Source organism: Chelonia mydas, chromosome 10 (assembly GCF_015237465.2).
Source record: "Chelonia mydas isolate rCheMyd1 chromosome 10, rCheMyd1.pri.v2, whole genome shotgun sequence".
In the NCBI taxonomy this organism is placed as follows: domain Eukaryota; kingdom Metazoa; phylum Chordata; order Testudines; family Cheloniidae; genus Chelonia; species Chelonia mydas.
The window spans coordinates 77693594-77716228 of record NC_051250.2 but is presented as its reverse complement, the minus strand read 5'-3'; the positions used below and the strand labels follow the sequence as shown (position 1 = coordinate 77716228).

General features: G+C 38.7%; 1 protein-coding gene across 6 annotated transcripts in view; it reads left to right on the top strand.

Moving 5' to 3' along the window:
- Window positions 1–22635, top strand: part of DENND4A (DENN domain containing 4A) — a 97732-nt gene that overhangs the window by 20026 nt on the left and 55071 nt on the right. For all 6 annotated transcript variants that reach the window (XM_037909908.2, XM_037909909.2, XM_043523571.1 and 3 more), the window contains exons 2-8: window positions 612–941; window positions 1914–2163; window positions 6140–6209; window positions 8335–8504; window positions 9324–9565; window positions 12655–12721; window positions 19544–19602. In XM_037909908.2, the coding sequence (XP_037765836.1) occupies window positions 634–941; window positions 1914–2163; window positions 6140–6209; window positions 8335–8504; window positions 9324–9565; window positions 12655–12721; window positions 19544–19602 (1166 nt within the window). In that variant the 5' untranslated portion in view covers window positions 612–633. The remainder of the gene's footprint in view (window positions 1–611; window positions 942–1913; window positions 2164–6139; window positions 6210–8334; window positions 8505–9323; window positions 9566–12654; window positions 12722–19543; window positions 19603–22635) is intronic.

Below are 22635 nucleotides of genomic sequence, written 5' to 3'. Positions count from 1 at the left end.
TACAAGGTGATATTACTTAAAACATAATTTAACCTACCTATGTTTAGAATATGGAGGACATTTCCTGCCCGTGTGTATATATATTTAAAAAGTACATTAACTGATGTAGATTATACAAAAATAAATCCACTTGTGTGATATATATTTAAATATGTGAGTATATGCTAAATATGTGAGCACTGACATTTGGCTCTGGGATTTAACTAATAAGCTATTCCCAAAACTGTGCACATTCTTGCTTTCACTGATGATGCTGATACTCTAGTATGTAAGTAACATAAAGAGGCCATATGAGCTCTCCTTTCCTTAGAGAGATAAAAATCTGTGTCAAATAGTATGTGCCAAAATCAATACAGACAAAATGTGAGAATTTGTAAGTGTTGCAAACTGGTAATTAGAAATGAAAAATGTTACAGCAGTTATTTTTAGGTGTGCGTGTCTCTTTTTAGTATACTCCATATTGTGGCTTGTAGTTCATATTATGATATAAACTTCTTGATTTTTTTTAAACTATATAGTTATAGTGTTGGTATTTATTGCATAATGTGCCTTTCTTACATGTTTGAGAATTTTCTATTTCCAAAAACATATCTATATTTATTACTTACCAGATATTACTTTCTGTTATGGAAGATGGAAGACAAAGGCGTTCGTGTTGCTGACTACTTTGTTGTAGCAGGATTGACAGATGTTTCAAAACCACTAGAAGAAGAAATCCACTTCAATGATGCTTGCCATAAAATAGCTAAACCAAAAGAACCTATCACTGATGTGACAGTAATTATTAAATCTCTGGGGGAGGAAGTGCCTCAGGGATATAAATGCATAGATGTTACTCCTTCAGGACTATCAGGAGATCTCAATAATGGGAGTCTTGTGGGTCCACAGATATTCCTTTGCTACAGGAGAGGAAGGGACAAGCCTCCACTTACAGATCTGGGGTGAGTAATTTTTTTTATTAGTGCTATTGATTCTAGTAATTTTAAGTGGTACTAATGATTAACAAACAAATAGTACAAGCTTTACAAAAATACATACAATACTAAGAACTTGATTATTTATACAGGTAGGACCTGATCCAAAGCCCTCAAAGGAGGGGGTCCTGTTGACTTCAGTTGGGGTTTAGATCTGGCCTATATTTTAAAAAAACATCATGCTTAGTAAATGTTGGATCCTAGGCCTTGTCTGTGTGGCGAGTTAGTGTGCGGCAAGCTGAGGTGTGAATCTACAGTGCACCAGTTTGCTGTGTACAGTACTAACTCACTGTGTGACCCTGCTACAGTTCAGTAAAAGTCTGGCGCTCGTGTCAACAAGCCCTTAGTTAGTGACAGCAATAATCCTCTATGCTTTTGGGGGGACTCATAGCATTTTACAAAATTAAGCTTCACAACACGTTCTTTAGATAGGTTAAACATCATATTTCATTTTATACATGAATGAGGCACAAACTAAGTGCCTCACATAATAGGATCATACAATAAAGCAGTAATAGCGTTGAAAATAGAACCAAAGAAGTCCTGACACCCATGTGCAAGCCACTGGGCGATGGTTCCCTCCCATATGTCATGAATAGAGTGATCTGTTGAATTATGAGCACAGATACAGTAGTATGAGAGCTCTAGCTACAGCTTAGGAGGCTTTTAGTGATTGAAAACAGTGCATGTGAATACGCATTAAAGTAATTATACACAAAGAAAATGGGAATCTAGCATCAGAATGGAAGTTTCCTGTTGGAACATGTTTTTATATAATGTGAACTGAAGTTGCTTTTCTTTTCAGTGAAAATATATTCTGATCAGAGGCACGACAGGATTTGTTCTTAAATGTATAGTCTTAAATTACAGTTCTGGATCAATCTTCACTGTGTTTAAACAATTACTTTTGCCCTTTGATTATTTTTTTTTTTAATCTAGGGTTTTATATGATGGGAAAGAGAGATTAAAACAGGGCTGTGAAATCATTCAAGCCACTCCATATGGTCGTCCTGCAAACATAAGTGGCAGTGCCTCATCACAAAGAGTATACATCACTTACCGAAGAGCCGCCGAAAACATGACCCAAAACACCTTGGCTGTCACAGATATATGTATAATTATACCAAGTAAGGGAGAAAGCCCTCCACATACATTCTGCAAGGTTGACAAGAATCTTAATAACAGTATGGTAAGATTACATGTCTGGATTTGTTCAGTTAACATTCAATGCTCTAATGTTTATGGAGGATTTATATCAAGAATCCTTGTGAGACGCTGGTGAATAATTGAACTGATTTACCTCTAGCAAGTAATTAAAAGGTGTTTTTGAAAAGGGGTAACATTTCCCTTTGTCCCTATGTGGGAATGTCTAAAAATGCTGGATTATATATGTCGATTTTAGTAGGCTTTAGGTCAGGCCTTAGAGTACAGTCGTGTACAACTCTACAGACATGGTGGTATGTAGTGAGATTTCTAACATAGTTACCCTCAATGTAGAATGGGATTTCTAACTCTGAGAACTTTTTTAACCATGTTACAAAACTATGCTATAGACTAAGGGATGGGTAGTGGAGGTAGCCTCTCTAGCAGTTTCACTAGCACTATCCTCAGAAGAAAATCTTGTTCCACATTGTTCCATGTTAGACTACTGCTAGGAGTAACCATGTTGGAAAATTTTTATTAGCAATTTTGATCCCCATTTGGGTAGAAGCTCTGTTTAATTACCTAAATAAGACAGGATTCATTAATCAATTCAAGAACTGAACTGAGTCTTTATTTCTGCCAGTTTACCAATATTTAAGAAAAAAAATAAGTAACTAGCTGAATTAAAAAAAGGAGATTATGTATTCATGGTTCTGGTCATGGATGCCAGCCACCTTTCTGTTTGAAGGTGAGACATGAAAAGTTCTCTATAGGTACTAACTGATGTTTAAGTCTGGCATAATGTTGGTGACCACACCAATATTATGGTTATAGTTTATTTTAGTGTTTAAACTGCAGGTTGGCAAAATTAAAAAGGCAAAAATTATTTTTTTTTGCTTTAGAGTTCAGTAAATCTTCTGTTCCTGAGATGAGTGAAAATTTGACCGTGTTTGCATAAAAGAATGCCAAAGTTTGTGAGTCTGTGGATAATGCAAGTGGTGAATGCGGAACACTTATAAAGGGATGAAAGCATCCTGCTTCTCTGTCTATTAGTGTCTGTTACGCAACTAAACAGCTGCATACTTTTTTTTTTTTTAAACTTACAGCTGAATACAGTTTGGTATATGTTACTATTAAGTTCTTCTTATTTCTTGTTAGTTTATTGTCCGTAAAGGCACTCGGATACCACAGTGATATGCATGGTGTAAAGATAGCTATTGATATATTATTTATACTTCTTTTGATTTGGGGGGGATCTTGTATGTGGTGTATGTTCTGGATAGTAGTAAAGAGAAAAAAACAATTTCATGGACTTTGCAAAAAAGAAAAATAGGTCATTCTGGGCCTACCAACTTTGACAGTGTCTCTTTAATAAAAGATGAGCTCATTTATTGCTCAATGTTGCAGAGGTATGTTCTCTCTGAGCAGTGTTTGATCCTTTTTGGGGCAGCTGCTTCAAAGAATGCCTCTCTTTTAATCCAGAAACTGAGTAACACTGCTGTTATGATAGTTGATGATTTAACTATTTGAAGCTTAAATTAATAACTGTCAGCAGACTGTTAACCTTATTAGTCTATGTCATTATGCTGCTTGTTCTATAGTTCATGTTGTGGCTTGTGGTCAGGCCAGAATTTTCCTTTTTTTTCCACGTGAGAACTTTCTAATGGCTTGTCTACGCAGCGCCAGGCATCTGATTTGTAGAGTGTAGTGTTGCTCTCTAACTGCCCTGTGTAGACCTTGCTGGTGCCTTCCAAAAGATACCTAGTTTGTGTTCATGTAGTCCCATTTCAAACAGGACTACATTAACAGAAACAAAGTAGCTTTTAGAGTGTGCCAGCAGGGTCTACATGAGGCAATTAGAGTGAAGTGTGTTAGTACGTTTTACAAATCACAACCCTCTATCACACTTTACTGTGCCATGTAGACGAGCCCTCAGACTTTATGTAAGTTGATGTTCAGGGCTTGATCCTGCTCCCATCAGTGGACATTTTGTCATTCACTTCAATGGGAGTAGGCTCAGGCCCTTAAATAGTAGCTAACAGTGCAGAAACAGCTCCAGCAGGTGTATAAGAGCCAAACATACTGGGTTTTGTTGTATGCTGTATCCACTCTTTACTCTGAAGGTAGAATGCTGTGATCAGATTTTCAAAACTGAAATGTAACATTATGCCTCCAAATTTGCATATATGAAAATCCATGCTTGAGCATGCAGATTGGGTAGAGACATAAAGATGGGGTTTCATGTGCTGAAAGGCTTTTTATTTTTAAATGTGACCTTTGTGTCACATTGTGATCCTGCTGTTGTCCTGCATGATATATGTTGGTATGACAGCAAAGAAATACTTAAAAGCAGTTGACTGACTCTGAAAGAGCTGATGGTTACACATCTGTGTAAGACAGGACTTTCCACTCCTATTAGAGGAGGTGAGTTTTAGTTTCTTGATTGAGGAAATACCGGGTACCAGTGCCCATATTACAGGTACAATATTACAGTCTTAAACATGGACCAATGAATATTTCACAGGAAAGATGACTGCTAAAATTTGAGTATAATGTGGCTTTCTTTGTATTGTGAATAATCAGCATGTAGGGTCAAGTAACAATGGTGCATTAGGATGCACCGTTATATACAATACATGCAACAATATATGCATTCTTGGTATTAAAGGGACACTGTCAACTTGAAATCTTGTCAGTTTCAAGTTTAAAAGTAGTTTCTCTAAGCCCATTGCCAATTTTTGTGATTTTACAACTAGATTTCCTGTTTCTTTTTGGTTTTTTTCAGTTTCTCTTCTCCACTGTTGTTTGTGGGGAAAAACCTCACACAAACAAGCGCAAAATATTGACTCTGTACACTGAATGCTATCATATCCCCCCCCCCCCCCCCCCCCAAAAAAAAAAAACCCTGAAAAATCAGACATTTTTTCTGATCTCTGTGCTAAAGTAATTATTGGTATTACTTTTAACAGTAGCAGATTTTTAGAAACATAAATTCTGGTTTTTTTTTAAATTGATTGTCCCTTTAATGCTCAATGTTGCCTTATCAACTGAAATTTATTAAAGAACAGATATTTAAAAATTGCTCCTTTAGTTCTACCAAAGTCACTCTGTCGACTTTGGATTGTTGATACTTAAATGTCCAGTGAGCTAACTTGCATGCTTCCTCCCTGAAAAATTTTCTATGTTCTGCATACATTCATTAGCAGACCTGGCTCTTGTATTTCTAAGGCCTTCCCATTTTTCTTATTTTTCATGCCCATTTAGGAATTGGGACACAAAAACACTTTCTTTTAAGTGAAAAGTTATAATTATTGTGACTTAAAAAATCACTACCAACAAGAGATATAGTGTTTGAAAATTGTAAAATATTATGACACTTGTGCTAAAAATGTTTCACAGAGTGTGAAATTACAGGTTAAGTGGAGCAAGCCCATTAAAAGACTATGAAACAGCGTGATTAGTGGAAAAGCTAGCAGAGAAAAATCTATTATTTTATGGGTCAAATCATGCTGTTATACTGACTCATGTGAGTAGTTCCCATTGAAATCAGCATGACTGTAAGTGTGAGTAAAGTAGCATAATTGAAGACAAGAGTTTAGCAAAAGGGATTAGACATGCATATGGGGAACAAGAATATCTAGAGTTTTATAGTTAATTCTAAACAAAATTAGGAAGGGGTGTTAAACCTCATGCTTTGGATCTTAAGCCAATTTCTAACTATAAGAGATAGGAGGAGACCTAATATGGGGGGCAAATTATCTCACATGCTCCTGTGTGGTTCTTACACCTTCCTCTAAATCATCTGCTGGCCACTGTCAGAAATGGAATACTGGATTAGATGGACCTTGGGTCTGATCTAATATGGTAATTCCTGAGTTCCTAGGACATGACTCAATGAAAGATAACAAGAGTTGTGAGGAGTCCTTTCCTAAACTAGTTCTTTTCTCTGTATTTCATTTCTTTTTTTACACCTTGTCAAGTAAATCAATAAGAATGTGTTGACTTTTGTGTTTTTTTTACAGTGGGGCTCAGCAGTATACCTATGTTATAAAAAGTCTGTGGCAAAAACCAATACCATATCATATAAAGCTGGTGAGTAATTATTCTATAGCTTTGTTGCTCTCTTAAGTTACTGATATGTACACTCAGCCATAGCTTCATCTTGCAATAGTTTTGTCTGAGAATTATTTATTTAAATACAGGCATTGTCTTTGGCACTGTACAAAATAAAATAAGCCTCTGACCCAAAGAGCTTTCTAATAAAAATAACCCAAAAACATCCAGACTGCTGTCTTGTACCATTATGTCTTTCATTTTTAAAAATCTGTATTAAATATAGGTTTAGTCGTCTTTTTGTGTGTGTCTTTCTTTTTAATTCATCGTAGTGCTCTCATCATCTTACTGCAAATTACCATTTCTGTTGCAGAATATGGCAAAGGTACTATAATTACCTTTTGGGTTGAAAACCTGGCCCCATGGAAATCAATGGCAAAACTCCCATTGACTTCAGTGAGGTCAAGATTTCACCCGATGTTTTGTAATAGTCTTGTAATTTTATTTAATAAAATATAGTTGATTTTTTCATTTTGTCATGAACCCCTCCTACTGTAACCCTGAGTGCATATTCCAAGACTTTTTGACCAAATCAGAATAAATGAACTCAATTCTGAAATGTTTCTTTCACATTCACACTGCCTGTGGCAGAAGTTGAAGGGAATAGAAGAGGCTTACCTAGTTCCCTGAAGGTCAACTGGCTTGAGATCTGTTTAATTATACCATGTTTTGAATCTTCATTATTATTTTTCCTGTTTTGGGGAGGAAATTTAATTCACTGAGGGCCTGATAATGCATGGGAATAAACATCCTTGATTCCCACTGAAGTCAGCATTAGATGGGAGTGCTTTTTACCATGCAGAACTAGGTCTTAAATGTGCGGTTCTTACACCTTCCTCTAAATCATCTGCTTCTGGCCACTGTCAGAATTGGAATATTGGATTAGATGGACCTTGGGTCTGATCTAAAATGGTAATTCATGTGTTACTAGGACATGACTCTATGAAAGATAACAAGAGTTGACTTTTGTGGTGTTTTCTTACAGTGGGGCTCAGCAGTATACCTATGTTATAAAGAGTCTGTGGCAAAAACCAATACCATATCATATAAAGCTTGTGTTTTTACCAGGATGTGGTAAGAATATGCTCCACGTATACTCGTGTAGGTTAGGCCTCTGGCTAATATGTACTTACTAATGTAAAAAAATACATACTTTTTTGTGGCTCTAGTAATAAATATACAAAACACAAATGCTTTCCTGTTTAAATTTGATTGAAGGAAAATATTCTATGATAACTTACAGTGCATTATACTCCTAAGAATAGCCTTGTATCATAGGGTTTCATATTTCTCTAGAACACCAGTCTCAAGTGTTTCCATACTGTGACTCCCAAACGCTCCCAACTCCCTAGGAATAGGGAAAGGACAGGTAGTTGCAACTCCCTGACACTCGTTCAGAACCCCCAGGTTGAAAAACTTTTGCTCTAGAACTTGATGTATTTTGAAGTTGTAGCTAGAAATAAAAATGGTTAGTCTCATATATCTTAAAAACTTAGATCATCAGCTAGTGTAGATCAGCATGACTTTATAGAAGTCAATGGAGCTATGCCCATTTATATCCTCTGAAGAGCTCTCTGACTTTTAATGTCATTTTTTTAAATATAATTACCATTAAAGTTTTTTCCCTATATTTTTTTAAACACATTGTTGAATCTCGCTAGAAGAGTAATTTTTATTCAAAGGCTTATTACCTTTATTCATCACATTCAGAGGTTTTTTTTTCTTTTTCTTCATGGATCTGAAATTTAATTTGTTCATTGATCTCTGTGATTAAAAAAAGTATAGTATTCATAGATGAAAATGTACTTAAGCCTGTAGATATGAAAAAAAAAAAGTTAATAAGATTGTTTACTGTGCAGTACCTAGAGAATCAAATAATTCCCAATATTGTGCTTATCCATGTGATTCCTATTAGTTCTTTGGAATTGTGCTGTTAACCTGACAATCATACAGTAAGCCTGACATTTTGAAACTTCTTCTAGGTCTCCTGACGTGCATTTATACTTTTATATAGTTAGTGTGTTTGTGTGAAATCAGGTCATACACGCACACTTCTAACATAGGATTTGTTCTGTAACTGCCTTTTTAATAATTGCTTTATTAGGTTTAATATGCAGATATCCTGAAGAAGACTACGAGTCATTCCCATTACCAGAATCAGTGCCTCTTTTTTGTCTACCCATGGGTGCAACTATTGAGTGTTGGCCATCTAGTAGTAAATACCCCCTTCCGGTTTTTTCTACATTTGTACTAACTGGAGCTTCGGCTGAAAAGGTATTGAAAAAAATTAACAAATATTAAATTTTGTGATTGATTGATTTTTGTAACCTTGAATAGTTAATGTTCAGAAAGGTAACCGATTATAAGCACAAGAAAACTACATCACAACAGTAAAACATTGTTATACAATTTGACATTTGTTACGAGTGAAAATAAGACATTCACACAGATAACTAAAAAACTTGAATCCTGTTCTTTAAGGGCTTGACTGAAAGACTATTAAAGACAACAGTGGGTCTTTCTGTTGACCTCAATGGGTTCTGGATCAGCCCCTAAAATAAAATTCCCTTCCTCCCCCTTTTCCAACTACATTAAAAACAGAAATCTAAAAGAGAGAGAAGTAAATTTGCATAGATGCAGCCTGGATTTTCACATTGTAAAAGTATGGGAACAACCCTGTTCTTCCCATGCATGTATGTGTCACATAATATAAATGGATTTCAGGAGGGCTTTATTGAAGAGTTATGTCTACTGCCTTGAGTTGCTTATAGAGCAGCCCAAAAAGTAGCTTAAATGGCAGTTACAGAGACAGCTGTGCTCTGTATCATTATTTCCTTGTCTACCCTAAGAACAGTTGTTTTAACTTGCCTTTTCACATATGGCTTTATATTTGTTTTTTTTAAATTCATTTAAAAGGGTTTGGTTTATATGTGATCATAAGAATATTTTTAAAGAAATTTCAAAAGATACATATGTCCAGTTTATGTCACTATAGAATACTCTTGATTTGCTTGCAACTTTAGGATATGTTGGCTTGCTTTAAAGATTTAGGCAGATGTACGTAGCTGTAATCAAATATATTATTGTTTGCAGGTATATGGTGCTGCTATTCAATTCTATGAACCATATCCCGAGGAGAATCTCACAGAAAAACAGAAATCTCAGTTAGGGTTAGCAACTACTGGAGATGGGAAGTCAAATAACTCCAAAACAGTTCAGACTAACAAATGCATTTGTCTGCTCTCTCACTGGCCTTTTTTTGATGCTTTCAAGAAGTTTCTTACCTTTCTTTATCGTTATTCCATCTCTGGTCCTCATGTCCTGCCTATTGAGAAGTAAGTTGTTTCACAGAAGAATTCATGCTGATAATTCAAGTTGTTGTGAATTTTCCATGTTACTTTGATAATTGATTATGCCTTTTTGATATATTAAAGTATTTTGTGTTTAATTTTCAATTCTGCTATTATGGTGAATCAAATGCTCATTTTTCCCATGGATAAACTTTTATCTCTTTGATGTACCCTTTCTTTAAAAACCTCTTTTTGTTTTTAAAATGTATTTTATCTCCTCTCTACGTACCTCTTAAGCCATTCATTTCTTTTTAAGATTGTCTAAGTGGCTCCAGGATTTTTAAATATTTTGTTTAGGAGAACAAAGATTATAAACCCTTTGTGCTTTTGTCAGATACAGTTGGTCAAAAAGATTATAAAAATGCCTATTCACCTCTGCATGTTTAGGAGTTAGTTTTCTAATATCTTTGGTCCTTTGGAGTGATTAATCTGTTGAACTCAATTCTAACACAAGTGAGAATAATCCTTTTATGTTTAAAGTGTGATATGACTCCCTATATCTAAAGAGTAATATCTATAATCTGAATGAAGATCAAGCCTTGATCTACACTTAAATTATGTTACCGTAGCTGCATTGGTCATTGGTGTGAAAAAACCATCCCTGACTGACATAACTATTCTGACAATCTCCAGTGTAGACATGGCTATGTCGATGGCAGGTGGGCTTCTTTTGATGTAGGTAATATTTTTCGGGGAGGTGATGTTCCTACACCGACAGAAAAACTCCTGTCGGTGCAGGCTGTCATCACACTAGGGGGCTATGCTAGCATGGCTATGTTGACATAGCCATCATAGGCTAGCATGGGCTCTATAGTGTAGACATACCTGAAGGAGACACTTTTAGGCTAGGCGAAGTTTACAGCATAACAGAAAATATCGAAGCCAATACTTGCTTTGTTCTGACTATGGCCCAGTTTTTTAAATGCAGTGTAGTTGTAGCCATGTCAGCTCTAGGGTATTAGAGAAGCAAGGTGGGTGAGGTAATATCTTTTATTGGACCAAGCTTTCAAAAACTTGTCTCTCACCCAGAGAAATGGGTCCACCTTGTGTCTCAGATTTTTTAAAGATATTTAGACATTGTTCCTCTCAGCATTGCAACATCCAACTGACTTAGGTTCTGAAGTTCTATATTCAAAAATGACTTAGGCACTCAGAAGTGTCTTCAGCGCCTAACTGCTTAAGTCAGTTTTGAAAATAGAACTTATGAGCCCCTCAGTCAGTTGGGTGTTGCAGTGCTGAGCAGAGCAATGCTAGATACCTTTAAAGTCTGTGCCTGTATATCACCGTTCTTTTTTCCAATTAAACTTCAACATAATCTTATTTACATTAAGAATTTTATATATTTCTCACAGTTTAGGGTAACTGCACCTGTATTCCCTCTCCATGGTTCCTTGAGGGCACCCACTTGGGTTTCTGTCTTGGGTGGAGACCCATGTCTCTCTCCTTCCTGACTGGGGCTTTTAAGGATGCACAGCTCTGTGCCTGCACTGTGATATCCCCAGCAGGCCGGTTTACCTATAGGCCAGTATCTGCTTCTCTTTCTCTGAGAGCGCTATTAACAGTATTGCCAGCTCTTACAAGTTACTACACAGCTCTTTCTAAGCAAATACATTTATTTTTAAAGTAAAATCATCACAAAGAAAACATAACAATAAACAGATTTAAATACACACTAAACCTAATAGGAGTCACCCATCAGTTTTATGAGGCCCTAGTAGCCAAAGTATTTCCAACTGTTCTGCAAAGGTCGGGGCCCCTCTTGAACAGAAGGTCCTGTCTGTTTGCTGGATCAGAGAGAAAGCCCTGTGGCAGTTTAAATGCAGCCTTTTTATGCCAAAATCCATTTCTTTGTGTTAGCCTCTGAGAATGATAACACTGATGAAGCTCTCCCAGTGCTGCTAATAAGAGGAAATCTCAGTACAGTATATGTTTTAGTTTTTTGTGCAATATAGAGATCAATGAATCTGAAAATTCCAAGTATTTGTGAAATACATAAAACTCTTACAAGCTGCCTCAGAATTTTCTATTTCCATTTTGAACAATTTCCAGGATTGCAAAGTTTAAAAAAATTTACAGTTTCAGTTTACAGTTTAAAAAAATTAATAGATTTATAGTCATGCATTTGACACTACAATGTGAATGAGACATAATGTCCTACTTCTTTTTTCTGTTACTGATTTTTAAGTTCAGTTTATGTCTGAAAGTTTGAAAATAAGCCGAAGTTCATTAACCTCAGGGTTTTATCTGATGTTACTGTGCAAGGATCATTTGCAAATGGTGTTAACAAAGTAAATAGACTAGCTAGATTTCAGTGTCATAGTTTTAGTCTCTCGGGTTGCCAGTTTTGGTTGGACGTATTCCTGGAGGTTTCATCACATGCCATTTTTAATTAAAGCTTAATCTTAATTCCTGGAGATTTCAGGAAGGTTGGCAACCTGGAAGGTTGGCAACTCTACGGTTGTCTCTGAAAAGTGACCGCATAAAAATGACAATATAGATTTCAAGATCAAATATTTTTACTTTACAAATGGAAAGATTTTTGTAACTGCCAGCTTGCAAACTCAACCCTGGAATTTGAAAGATGCCCTGGGTTGCTGTCATCTTGCACACCAACATCAGCAATATAGGTTCTGAAGGCCAAATTACACTCTCTGGGATGCTTGTGTAATCCCATTGCCTTCAGTGGTCTTGCACAAGTGTAAGAAAGTGGTTCTTTGGTTGGAGTTTTATAACCAGGTGAGTTGATTAACAAGAAGGAATTAATACAAGAGTTTTCTTGCATAAAGGTGTTCAAATACCTCAATGATCAGGATATACCAAGAACCTAAACTGAATCTACTTCAGTCTCTGTTGGCTGTTGGCTCTGTAGTACTAACGAGTAATAAATGTCAACAATTTATGTTAGTCATTAAAATAAGCAAATATACTGAGCAAGATTCTGCCATTTTTATATGGCCACTTTTCATGTTGCTTGCAAAAAGCACACGAAGTGATGTACAGCATTTCACAAACAGTTTTCAAGTTGTGATTTCTATTACTGGTATGTTTAAAGTTAGTATTTTCTTTTTCTTCAGACATATTTCGCATTTTATGCACAAAGTTCCGTTTCCATCCCCTCAGAGGCCAAGAATTTTAGTTCAGGTAAGTTTAAAATCTTTCTTAACTATCTCCAGTATCAGTCATTTTATATGGCTGCTTGTATGTGAAAATATAGTACAGTTTTCTTTAAATATTCATATAAAAAAGAAAACATCTACAGCCAAATTCACAAATATTTCACACTTAGAAATAATTGATGTTGCATGTTTCCAGTTTAATTTAGGAGTATACTAAAACATTTTCTTAGGCATTATATTTCATGAGGCATATTTGATTTTGTACTTAAAAAAAAAAAACGCTATGTGCTAGTTAAGGGATATATTGCAGAAAGCCAGGACAGCTGTGTGAGTCCCTCTTAGTTCGTGAAGTATTTTCGTCTTTTTATTTTATTCAGCTTAAACAAAAGTGAGATCTGTAGGCTAGACCTCTGGAGTATGTTCTTCATGACTACTTTTTTCAAAGGGCCTTATTCTGTCCTCTGCATGTGTATGGTTTCCACTGAAGTATGCAAGAATTATGCACATTCAAGAGGCACAATTTATGAAACTTATGACTACGGCTACGTTTTAGTCACAGTTATTTTTAGTAAAAGTCATGGACAGGTCACGGGCAGTAAACAAAAATTAATGGCAGACTCCTTACCTGGCTCCTGGGAAGCAGTGACCTCCAGCTCCTAGCACATGCTGCCTCCGCCCCGCCCCAAGCTCCGGTTCTGCAGCTCTCATTGGCTGGGAACCGTGGCCACTGAGAGCTGCAGGGGCGGTGCCTGTGAGTGGAGCAGAGGCAGCATGTGGAGCTAAAAGCTGAGGGAGGGGAGTTCCTGTTGCCCTTCCGGGAAGCTCCCCCAGGTAAGCACCGCCCTGTACGCCAGCCCTGGCCCCCCAACTCCTGCTGCTGGGGGCCAGGGGGGCCGAGACTGCCTCAGCAGCGGCCAGTGCAACTGCCAGAGCTGCTCAGGCAGCTCCTGGGTCATCCGCACCAGCTGCTGCCGAAGTCACGGAGCCTTACTGTCCACTCATGTAAGGTAATCTTTACTATGTCCAGCCTTAAAAGTGGTATCAGGGTTGGAGGTCAATCAAAGATGTATTCTCTGTTTAAATCATATGCAGAGTTGGTGGGGGTAAGGAAACCTCTAATTTAGGATTTTTGTGAGGGAGCTATTGTTAAGCCTCCTCATTAGGTTATGTCCCACTGGAAAAGGAAAATTTTATTATTTTAGGAGGCAAACAGGATAGAGGCATGTTAAGTTAGAAACTTAGAGCAAAGAACAGACAAACTCATTTCATAGCCATACAGTCAAAATTACTGAACCAAGTCCTGCTGTTCTGACCAAGTTTCAAATGGTATTTGATCTTCAGTGACTTCTTTTGAAAAAATACATTGCAAAGGAATCAGTGCAATCTTGAGACTTGAAGTGATATCCACAGCCTTTAGGGTAGATTTCTCAGTGAATAAAGTCTAGTAAAAATGGAGGCAACTTCCTTAAATGGTGTTTTAAACATTCTTAGAAATCTCAACCAAGAGACTTAAGGATGTCTAAGGGCATGTTTATTAATTTGGCTACTATATTTCTGAAGAGGAGTTGAAGAACAAATATCCCATAGTATATTCCACACTTGACAATTTTTACAATAAATATTTAAAGTCTGATTAAAAATCCAGTATATTTAAATCCTGTTCTTTTCCATTAGTCACACCTGATAAAATATTGTAGATAAGATCTGTAAAGAAATGCATATAGAAGAATTTAGCATATTTAGAAAGACATTTGAAGCAATATTCCCAATTAGCTGAAATCTATGAAAATATCCTGGAACAAACTTTTAAGAAATCTGTGTGGTGTGAGCCATTCATACACATTACATCTAAATGAATTTACATAACACCATAGATATAGGCAAAAGGTTATGCACGTACCAATTTAGCACGAGTAGCAAAATCAGTTTTAATAGAAATTACTGTTAATGTCCATAGCCAGATAATTCTTACAAGATGTCTAATGAGGGACTTTCATAGAGTTACTCCAGATGTATGTTGGTATTACAGAGAGCACAGTGATTAGCCCTGTCCCGTAGTGAAATCCCATGCATTCAAATCTAAAATATTTTTCTGAGTGGATCTGAGGGAATGCTTGAATCATAGCAATTATAAACTAAAAGTATTATTAGGGAAAGTTTTGCTCCCTGGAATTGGTTAGTTTAACAAGTATGGTAGAATTAAGATCTCTTTAACAATGTGGGGGGAAAATCTAAAACCCGAAGGAGTATTTTAAGTCTTTTAACTAAGTAGCTGTTTAGCATTACAGGCTCTTATTTCAGTATGTGTCAGTGTGGATGTAGGCATGTACCTAATGCATGCGAGATCGGAAACTCTTCTTTGAGTGATTGCACATGGGCATTTCACTCTGGGTGCACACACACTCACTAAGGGTGGCTTGAGTATGCTGGGCTGTTACACGCCAGTTTAAAGGGCCCAGCTGCCTCCGAACCCCGACCTTCTTACCACCTGTGATGGTCATTATAATTCCTTGGCTTGCCTTAGCAAGTGCTTTCGGTGTGCTTGTCGTAAATTTCTTGTAAATAGTTATCTAGTTTTGTAGTTTCTTAGTAAGTGTAAGATTAGTTTTCTTTTTCGGTCCCCGGTTCTCACATTTCTGCTTCTTGGTATGGAGGGATGCCTCGGTCACTGGGCTTCAAGCCCTGCATCTTTTGTTCTAGGCCGACGCCTCTGAGTGACCTGTACTCCGACTGCTTGAAGTGTTTGAGGGGAAAGTCATATACAGGATCATTGCCAAATTTACAAAGACTTCAGGCCAAAGGTTTAAAAAGACAGAGAAGCCAGGCTGAAGCTTTTCCTCATGAGGGTGGCCTTGAGACCGCCTTCAGAGCATAGCTTTCACTTTGACTTCTTCTGTTAGGAATGCGCCTCCTATGCAGCCTGAGGCCTGGCACTACTCTCTTTCTCTGGTACCTAAGACACTCAGAGAGGAAGATTGCCGATACCTAAATCCATTAAGCATGTGGATAAGAGTACAGTGCACCCAAAATCCAAGTATATGTCTTCTCAGGTAGTGCAGAAACTCTGGAGCCTGAAGTGGAGCTTTCTTCATCTGCGGTACCACAGCAACCCAAGACTGTCTTGGGACCAACCATACTTGAGGCATTTGTGGCGGCAAGAAATCTGCTGAATTTATCAGTACTGGTATCCCTGGCAGTGCAGGACACTGTGCTTTTGCTACCAGTGATTGAGCGGCACCAGTATCATCAGTGCAGTAGTTGGTACTGCAACAACTTCCTGTGCTTCATGTTTCACACCCGTCAGCAGCCTCAAAGGGAAAGCTTGACTCTGAAGTTGGCATCTCAGGTTGGCACCTAGGTTTCCAAACCTTGGAGCTGCACTATTCCCCCTGTAGGTGTTTCTACCCAGGGTTACCTTGAGATCCTGCAGCTGGAATCAGATCGGGCATGTGGCCAGGGAGTCATTGGGTCCAACACCTGTCCAGTGGCCTTTTGGAAGCTATGAGGATTCCCCTTAGTTTCCAGGTCCTACACAAGTTATTCCTGCTTTGTGCCCTAGGGGAGACATGGGGACTGTACTCGCCAGGTGCCAACTGTTTGTGAGTCCGGTACTGGGCCTGGCACTGAGCAGGAAGAAGTGGTTCAGGAGGAGTCTGCTGCACTGCTAACGGAGGAAGGACAGCTTCAAACTTTGCTGACTTCATTGTCTTCCTCCCCTGTTAGGGCTGTTTCCTTGGGAGGCATCTCACCCCCTCCAGCTGATTATGGAGCACACCAAGAGCTACTGAAGAGGGTTGCCTCAGGTTTTGGGGATCCAGATGGAGGTGGTTAGGGAGTCCTCCCATTGCCTCATTGACATTTTGGCTACTACCAGGCCATTGCAGGTGGCCTTACCAATTAATAAGGCAACGTTGGAGCCTGTTAAGTCAATATGACAGACTCGTTCGTCCCTTTCTCCCACCTCAAGAAGAGCCGAAGGTAAATATTATGTTCCCTCCCTGGCTTTTCTCCATGAGTGGTCTTGAGGGCTCCTGTTTTTCCACAAATTTCCCTGGTCCCCAGGATACTGTCCAGGATTCAAGAGGGACAAAGCTACAGTCATCATAATAGTCCCTTGCTGGCTGAGGCAATTTTATCTTTTGGTCCTGCTGCAGCTGTCCACGCGACCTCCCATTCACCTCCTGGCCTGCCCGGACATAATATCTCAGAATCAAATTCTGATCTCCTCATACAAAGCAGAAAATCCTCCACTAGGAAGACTTATGCTTAAAGTAGAAGAAATTTTCCGTTTGGACATCTATCGAGGGAGGGGGCGTGTTTTGGTGTCCGTGTCCAGCAACACCGCCTAGCAGTGCGAGTCTGTGGCCGTCTCATTCAGTGGCGAGGGTCAATGGCCGGGGTAGGCGAACCCGGACCCTCCCTGCTCCACTGGGTTCCCACCCAGGGCCCAGTGAAACAGTAATTCAAAATGTGTGGCGTAGGGGGTGGGCACCCCTATGCTTGCTCCCTGGGCTATTTCCTACTCTGGCTTTGGTTCCTCTGCTGGTGCCATTGATTTACTGCCGAGTTCCTTCCAAGTGTTCTCTCTGGTCGTGATCTGGACGGTCTTCCTCTCTCAGTTGGGGCTCGTCATTGCTATCCGCCATGGTTGAAGGGCCTGTGGTGGCTTGGCAGTGGGGCCTGGTCCCGGCCATGCGGGGCCCCAGCAGCTTCTTGGCAGGAGCCTACACCACACAACTGCTCTCCTTCTCTGTCTGCCAAGCTGAGCTGCTCCCCTTTGAGCTCAACCTCCATTGTGTGCAGGGGCAGCTGGGTGTGGCTTTCTGGGCCCAGAGCTGCTCCTTAACCCATCCCGCACCAGAGTGGGGCTTGTACACCTCATCACAGCAGCTCAGAATGATCTGGATCCAAGTGGAAACACTGATATCAAAGATTGTGCTACTCCTGAAACAAGCAGGCCTGGCATTCAAATCTCTCAAGATCAACCGTACAGCAATATCAACGTGGTATGCACTTGTGCGTTCTCACTCAGTCTTTTTGCATCCAGTGGTTATCAAAATTCCTTAAGGGCTGCCTCCATATTTTAATTTCCAGTCAGAGACTTGGCTCCCTCATGAGACCTTAATATTGTCCTTCTGAAGCCCACAGAGCCTCCATTTGGGCCATTGTCATATTGTTTCGTATACTGCCTTACTATCAAAGTGGTCTTGTGGCCATCACGTTCGCTCAGTCAGTGAGCTCCAGACTTTCATGGCAGGACTGTCTTATACATCCTTCCATAGAGACACTGGTGTTGAGACCACACCCCAGTTTTGTCTCCAAAGAGGTCTTGGATTTTCACCTGAACTAGGTGACTTCCTTGCTAATCTTCTTCTCACACTTGATGCAGGGAGAGAAGAAACTGCATGACTTGGATGTATCCAGATCTTTGATGTATTACCTTAAATGGACCAAGCCTTTTCATTAGTCTCTCTGCTCTTTGTTGCCATTTCTGGTCCATTTAAAAGCCAACTCCTCTCTTTGCAGAGAATTTCCAAATAGATATCACAGTACATTTCCACCTGCTACCAGCTGGGTGGCAAGCTTCTCCCTTCGAATATCAAGATACATAGTACCACAACACAATCTGCATCTACCGCCTGCCTCCAAAACATTCTGATCTCTGAGATCTGCAGGGCTGCAATGTGGAGTAACCCACTGGCTTGTGTGAAACACCATGTCCTTGACATGGGATGCCAAGTTTGGGAGAGCAGTACTTCAGTCGTTGTTTGACTGATTCAGCTGATATTCCTAATTCCCACCATCCAGAGGGGATATTGCTTGCCTGTCACCTACAGTGGGATCCACACTGACACATACTCGAAAAAGGAAAAATAGTTACTTGCCCTACAGTAACTGGTTCTTTGATACGTTGTCAGTGTGGATTTTGTGACCTGCCCCTCTCCACTTTAGGAGTCCTCAGTTAGTCTTTGATTTGTGAAGGAACTGAGGCAAGGTTGCAGCCACTCTGCCCTTTATACCCTTACATGGGAACCTGAGGAGGCATAGAACATGTCTGGCCCCAATGCAAAACAAATTCTGATTTTGTTTGCATATGCACCTACAGTGGGATCCACACTGACAACATCATCTCGAAGATCTGCAGTTACTGTAGGTAAGTAAGTGTTCTTTTCTGGCAGTGTAGTTCCTGAGTTTGATTACTGAAAGATACCCTATATATAAAATATGAAGTGTAATATAATAATGAAAATAATCTTCCTATCTTCATTTCGAGTACATGTATGGTCTCTCTTGATGCCATTGTTGAAGTCTTTGAAAAGAGGATAAATGTATTAATACATTATTGGGCCAGATCCTCAGCTGGTGTAATCTGCCCTTAGTTCCCGTAAAATAAATGGAGTTGAACTGGTTTACACTAGCTGAGGATCTGGTTCTCTTTTCTTATAGAGAAGATGTTACTTGAGAAAAAAAATGTTGTTGTAGCTGAGCTGTGGCTCCTCACTTATCCCAGAATATTAATTAATTGGAGGGTTAATAAACTGTCATGGAGTTGTTATGCAATGTTAGTTTTAATCCCTTTTTAAGATAGGTAATATGATGGATCATCTTTCTGTTTAAGTGCAGAAGGAGGAGAGAAAGTGTCACCTATAACTTATCTATAAGTAAAATATCTGAATGATGATTTTGCATTTTATTGCTTCATTATTTCACATATGCCTGAGCTACATAATGTTTAATATAGACTTTTTAAAAATGTTCACATTATAATTGATTGACTGTTGTACAATTTCTGTTAAATATTTTTAAGGTCCAAAATAAAAAGTATATATGAAATTTTTTTTTATAGCTATCGCCACATGATAACCTGATTCTTAGTCAGCCAGTGTCATCACCTCTACCACTGAGGCAAGTAGAACAACAGTTCTGTTTTAATTGTGAAACGTACCTTGATCCATTAGTGACATGAAGCTTTAAAGCTTTGAAATATGAAGTAATTTTAACATCTACTATATTTTGTAATTGATGTATCTGGAAGTGATACGATTTTTTTTTCCTTTTTAACCAATTGGCTGTCTTATAGAGGTATTAATTTTAAGTCTTTATATTTTATAACTATCTGAAATACTGTAAGTCACTCTTGCAACAATAACAAAAAGGTATTTTGGTACTTCATATTTAATAGTTTGCCTTATTTTTTTAAAATCTCACTTGCTACTGCAGAAACCTCATAGTCCATATAGCTTATGAAAATCATATGTAATATATATAAATTATGGAAATCCTTGGTAGGGACTCCATAGTCAGGATAGAGTTCTTAAATGGGCTTAATATCAGACATAAGTTCCTGATTTAGTCAAAAAGTAGGTGGCCAATTAGTCTGAAAAGAACACAGAAGAATTTTTGCACATTGAATTTTCTGTGTTGTTCTTGTTTGGTTTCTCTTCATAATATTTAATAAGACCAAAATTCAAAAGTCTTCCTATCTGATGTGTCCATTGCAATCCTAGCTTTTCATTTTTGACCAATAATCTCTTAAAAAACATTTTGCCTACACAAAAATTGGTAGAGAGCTGGATTCTGAGTATTGTCTGTGGGCTTTTGGGTTTTTGGTGGTGGTTGTTTTTTTTAATGTTGGATTTAGGATCATTATTTAGCTATTCTCCATGTTGCTGTAACAGAAAGTTTGTGCTGTGTACGCAAACCTGAATGATAGGGAGCCATATAAACACAAGCCTGTTTGATAGGGAGTCAGACACATCCAATACTTTTCCATCAGTAATGACTTTTCTGGCAGATTTTCTCCTAAAATGAAAGGAGGTTTTGTGCGCAGTTGCTGACAAATAAAATATTCTCCATCAGCAGCTGCATTTTGGTCCCTCCTCCTCCGCCCCCCCCCCCCTCCAGCTTTGATCAAATATCACCAACTACTAGTGTGGGAGGAATAATCTGGTAAAATGTGTACAGAAGGAGCAAAATGAGGTAGAGTTCAGGATGCAAAGAGAGATTTGTGTTATAGCTGCAGTAATGGTAAAGGTGTTTGCTTGTGTGTGGAGAACTCGAGTGTATGTACTCTTAGGTAGCTTAACTTTTTCACTTCCTTGCTTTTGTGGGTTTATGTCAAGTGAGTGTGTGTGTGTGTGTGTATGTGAACCCTAACTGCTTCACAACAAAGTTATATGTATTTACTCTGAAACCTATGTATTTACTAATTCATATATTTTATGTAACATCTATAATATTTTCTAAATATTCATTTAAACAAAAATACTCCATACTTTCTGTATGAAGAGTACAGATGCTGTTAATATTGAATGTTAACTCACATGAGGAATTCATTTTTGACTGGAGGAGATAAAGATGTATATTGTTGTATAATCTATGAAGCTCAGTTAACAATGTGATAACTTTCTTTCTAGTAGAATAGCATTCACATAATCGCTATGTGATTGCAGCACAAACCTGAGGAACTGAGCATTTCCCATTATATTGAGGGAAAATCACTAGACCCTCTGGCATTTGTTAGAGAATTACAGAACTGTTTCATAAATGTCACTGTGTCTGGGTATTAAAGTTTTCTTTAATGTCTGGGAAATATCAACGCACTAATTCAAAGTATTAGTCACACATTTTAAAGTACTCTGTAATCTGAAGACATTGGTTAGATTTGTATTCAATTAAATAAGACTATATTATGTACAAAGCAGCTTTTATTGTTTCAGCTTTTTAGTGAAATAATTTTACATCTTTGAGTATGTGTCAGTGTGGATCCCACTGTAGGTGTGCACGTGCCTCATGTGCATGAGATAAGAATCTTTTGAACAGCCCTGTGTGTCAGGGCCCACGTTTGCCCTGTGCTGCATCATGTGCCCATGTCTGGGCATAAAAGGCAGTGCAGCCTTGACCCTCCCTCAGTTACCTCTTGCTGCCACTGGCAGAGATAGAACTTAGTGAATATTCAACCCACTTGTCGTTCATTCTGGCTAAACTCTTCAGAAATCTTCCGAACTCTCATCTATTTGCTCTAGGAAACTAAACAAACAAACATGACCCATCAGGACTTATGCTTGGCAGTCAGACCACCTTCCTTCCCCCCACCTGTGTAGGGTGGTTCATCCACTTCCACCTCGTGATGAACTCTAAGTCCTCAGTCTTCAAGACCTATCCTTGCTGTGATGGACTAACCCTGTTAACAGATGTACATATCAGGTGCCTCTTCTGCTTTGGTGAGAGCCATATACCAGACAGGTTTCAGAATACCAGATAGACGCTTGGTATGACAACACTTTTTTCCAAGATTCTCGAGTCTTGCAACGCTCAACTGAAGCGCTGCTTGCTAGAGCAGTCTATAAGTGTGTCTTCGGACCTTGAGGAGTCAGGTAACAAATCCAACCATGTACTGGAGAATATTATTTCCATGAGTGCCGCCCCGCCTTAGGTAGATATGCGGTTCTCAAGCCAGCACAGGAAAAACCCTGACACTGAAGCCAGTGCCACTGGCGCTGATTCCAATACTGCTGGTACTGAAGCTTACCACCGAGAGCAATCATGGCAGAGACTGTAGGCAGAGGTTGGTATCTTCCCATAGGGAAAGGCCACATAAAGCCTCCTTGGAAAAAACTTGTGAAACCCCACACTGAACCTAGGGCTAGTGATAATCCACAAAATTTATCCCAGCACCGACCCCACTGGTGATGATATAACCATCAGCATTGACCCCAGCAGTGTTGTCGCTGATGGTACTGCTGATGCATCCTTTGAGGAATCTGGACCAGTGTCAGAAATTACCTCAGCACCCAGGCAACAACCAGCACTGATGTGGATCCTAGTACTGAGACCACCATTTTTCTCAATGCTACTCTTAGAGGAAATCTATTCTTCCTCCCTGTCACCAGGATATACATTCTTATCTTCCGCAAGCAGGGAACTGGCTCTCTCTTG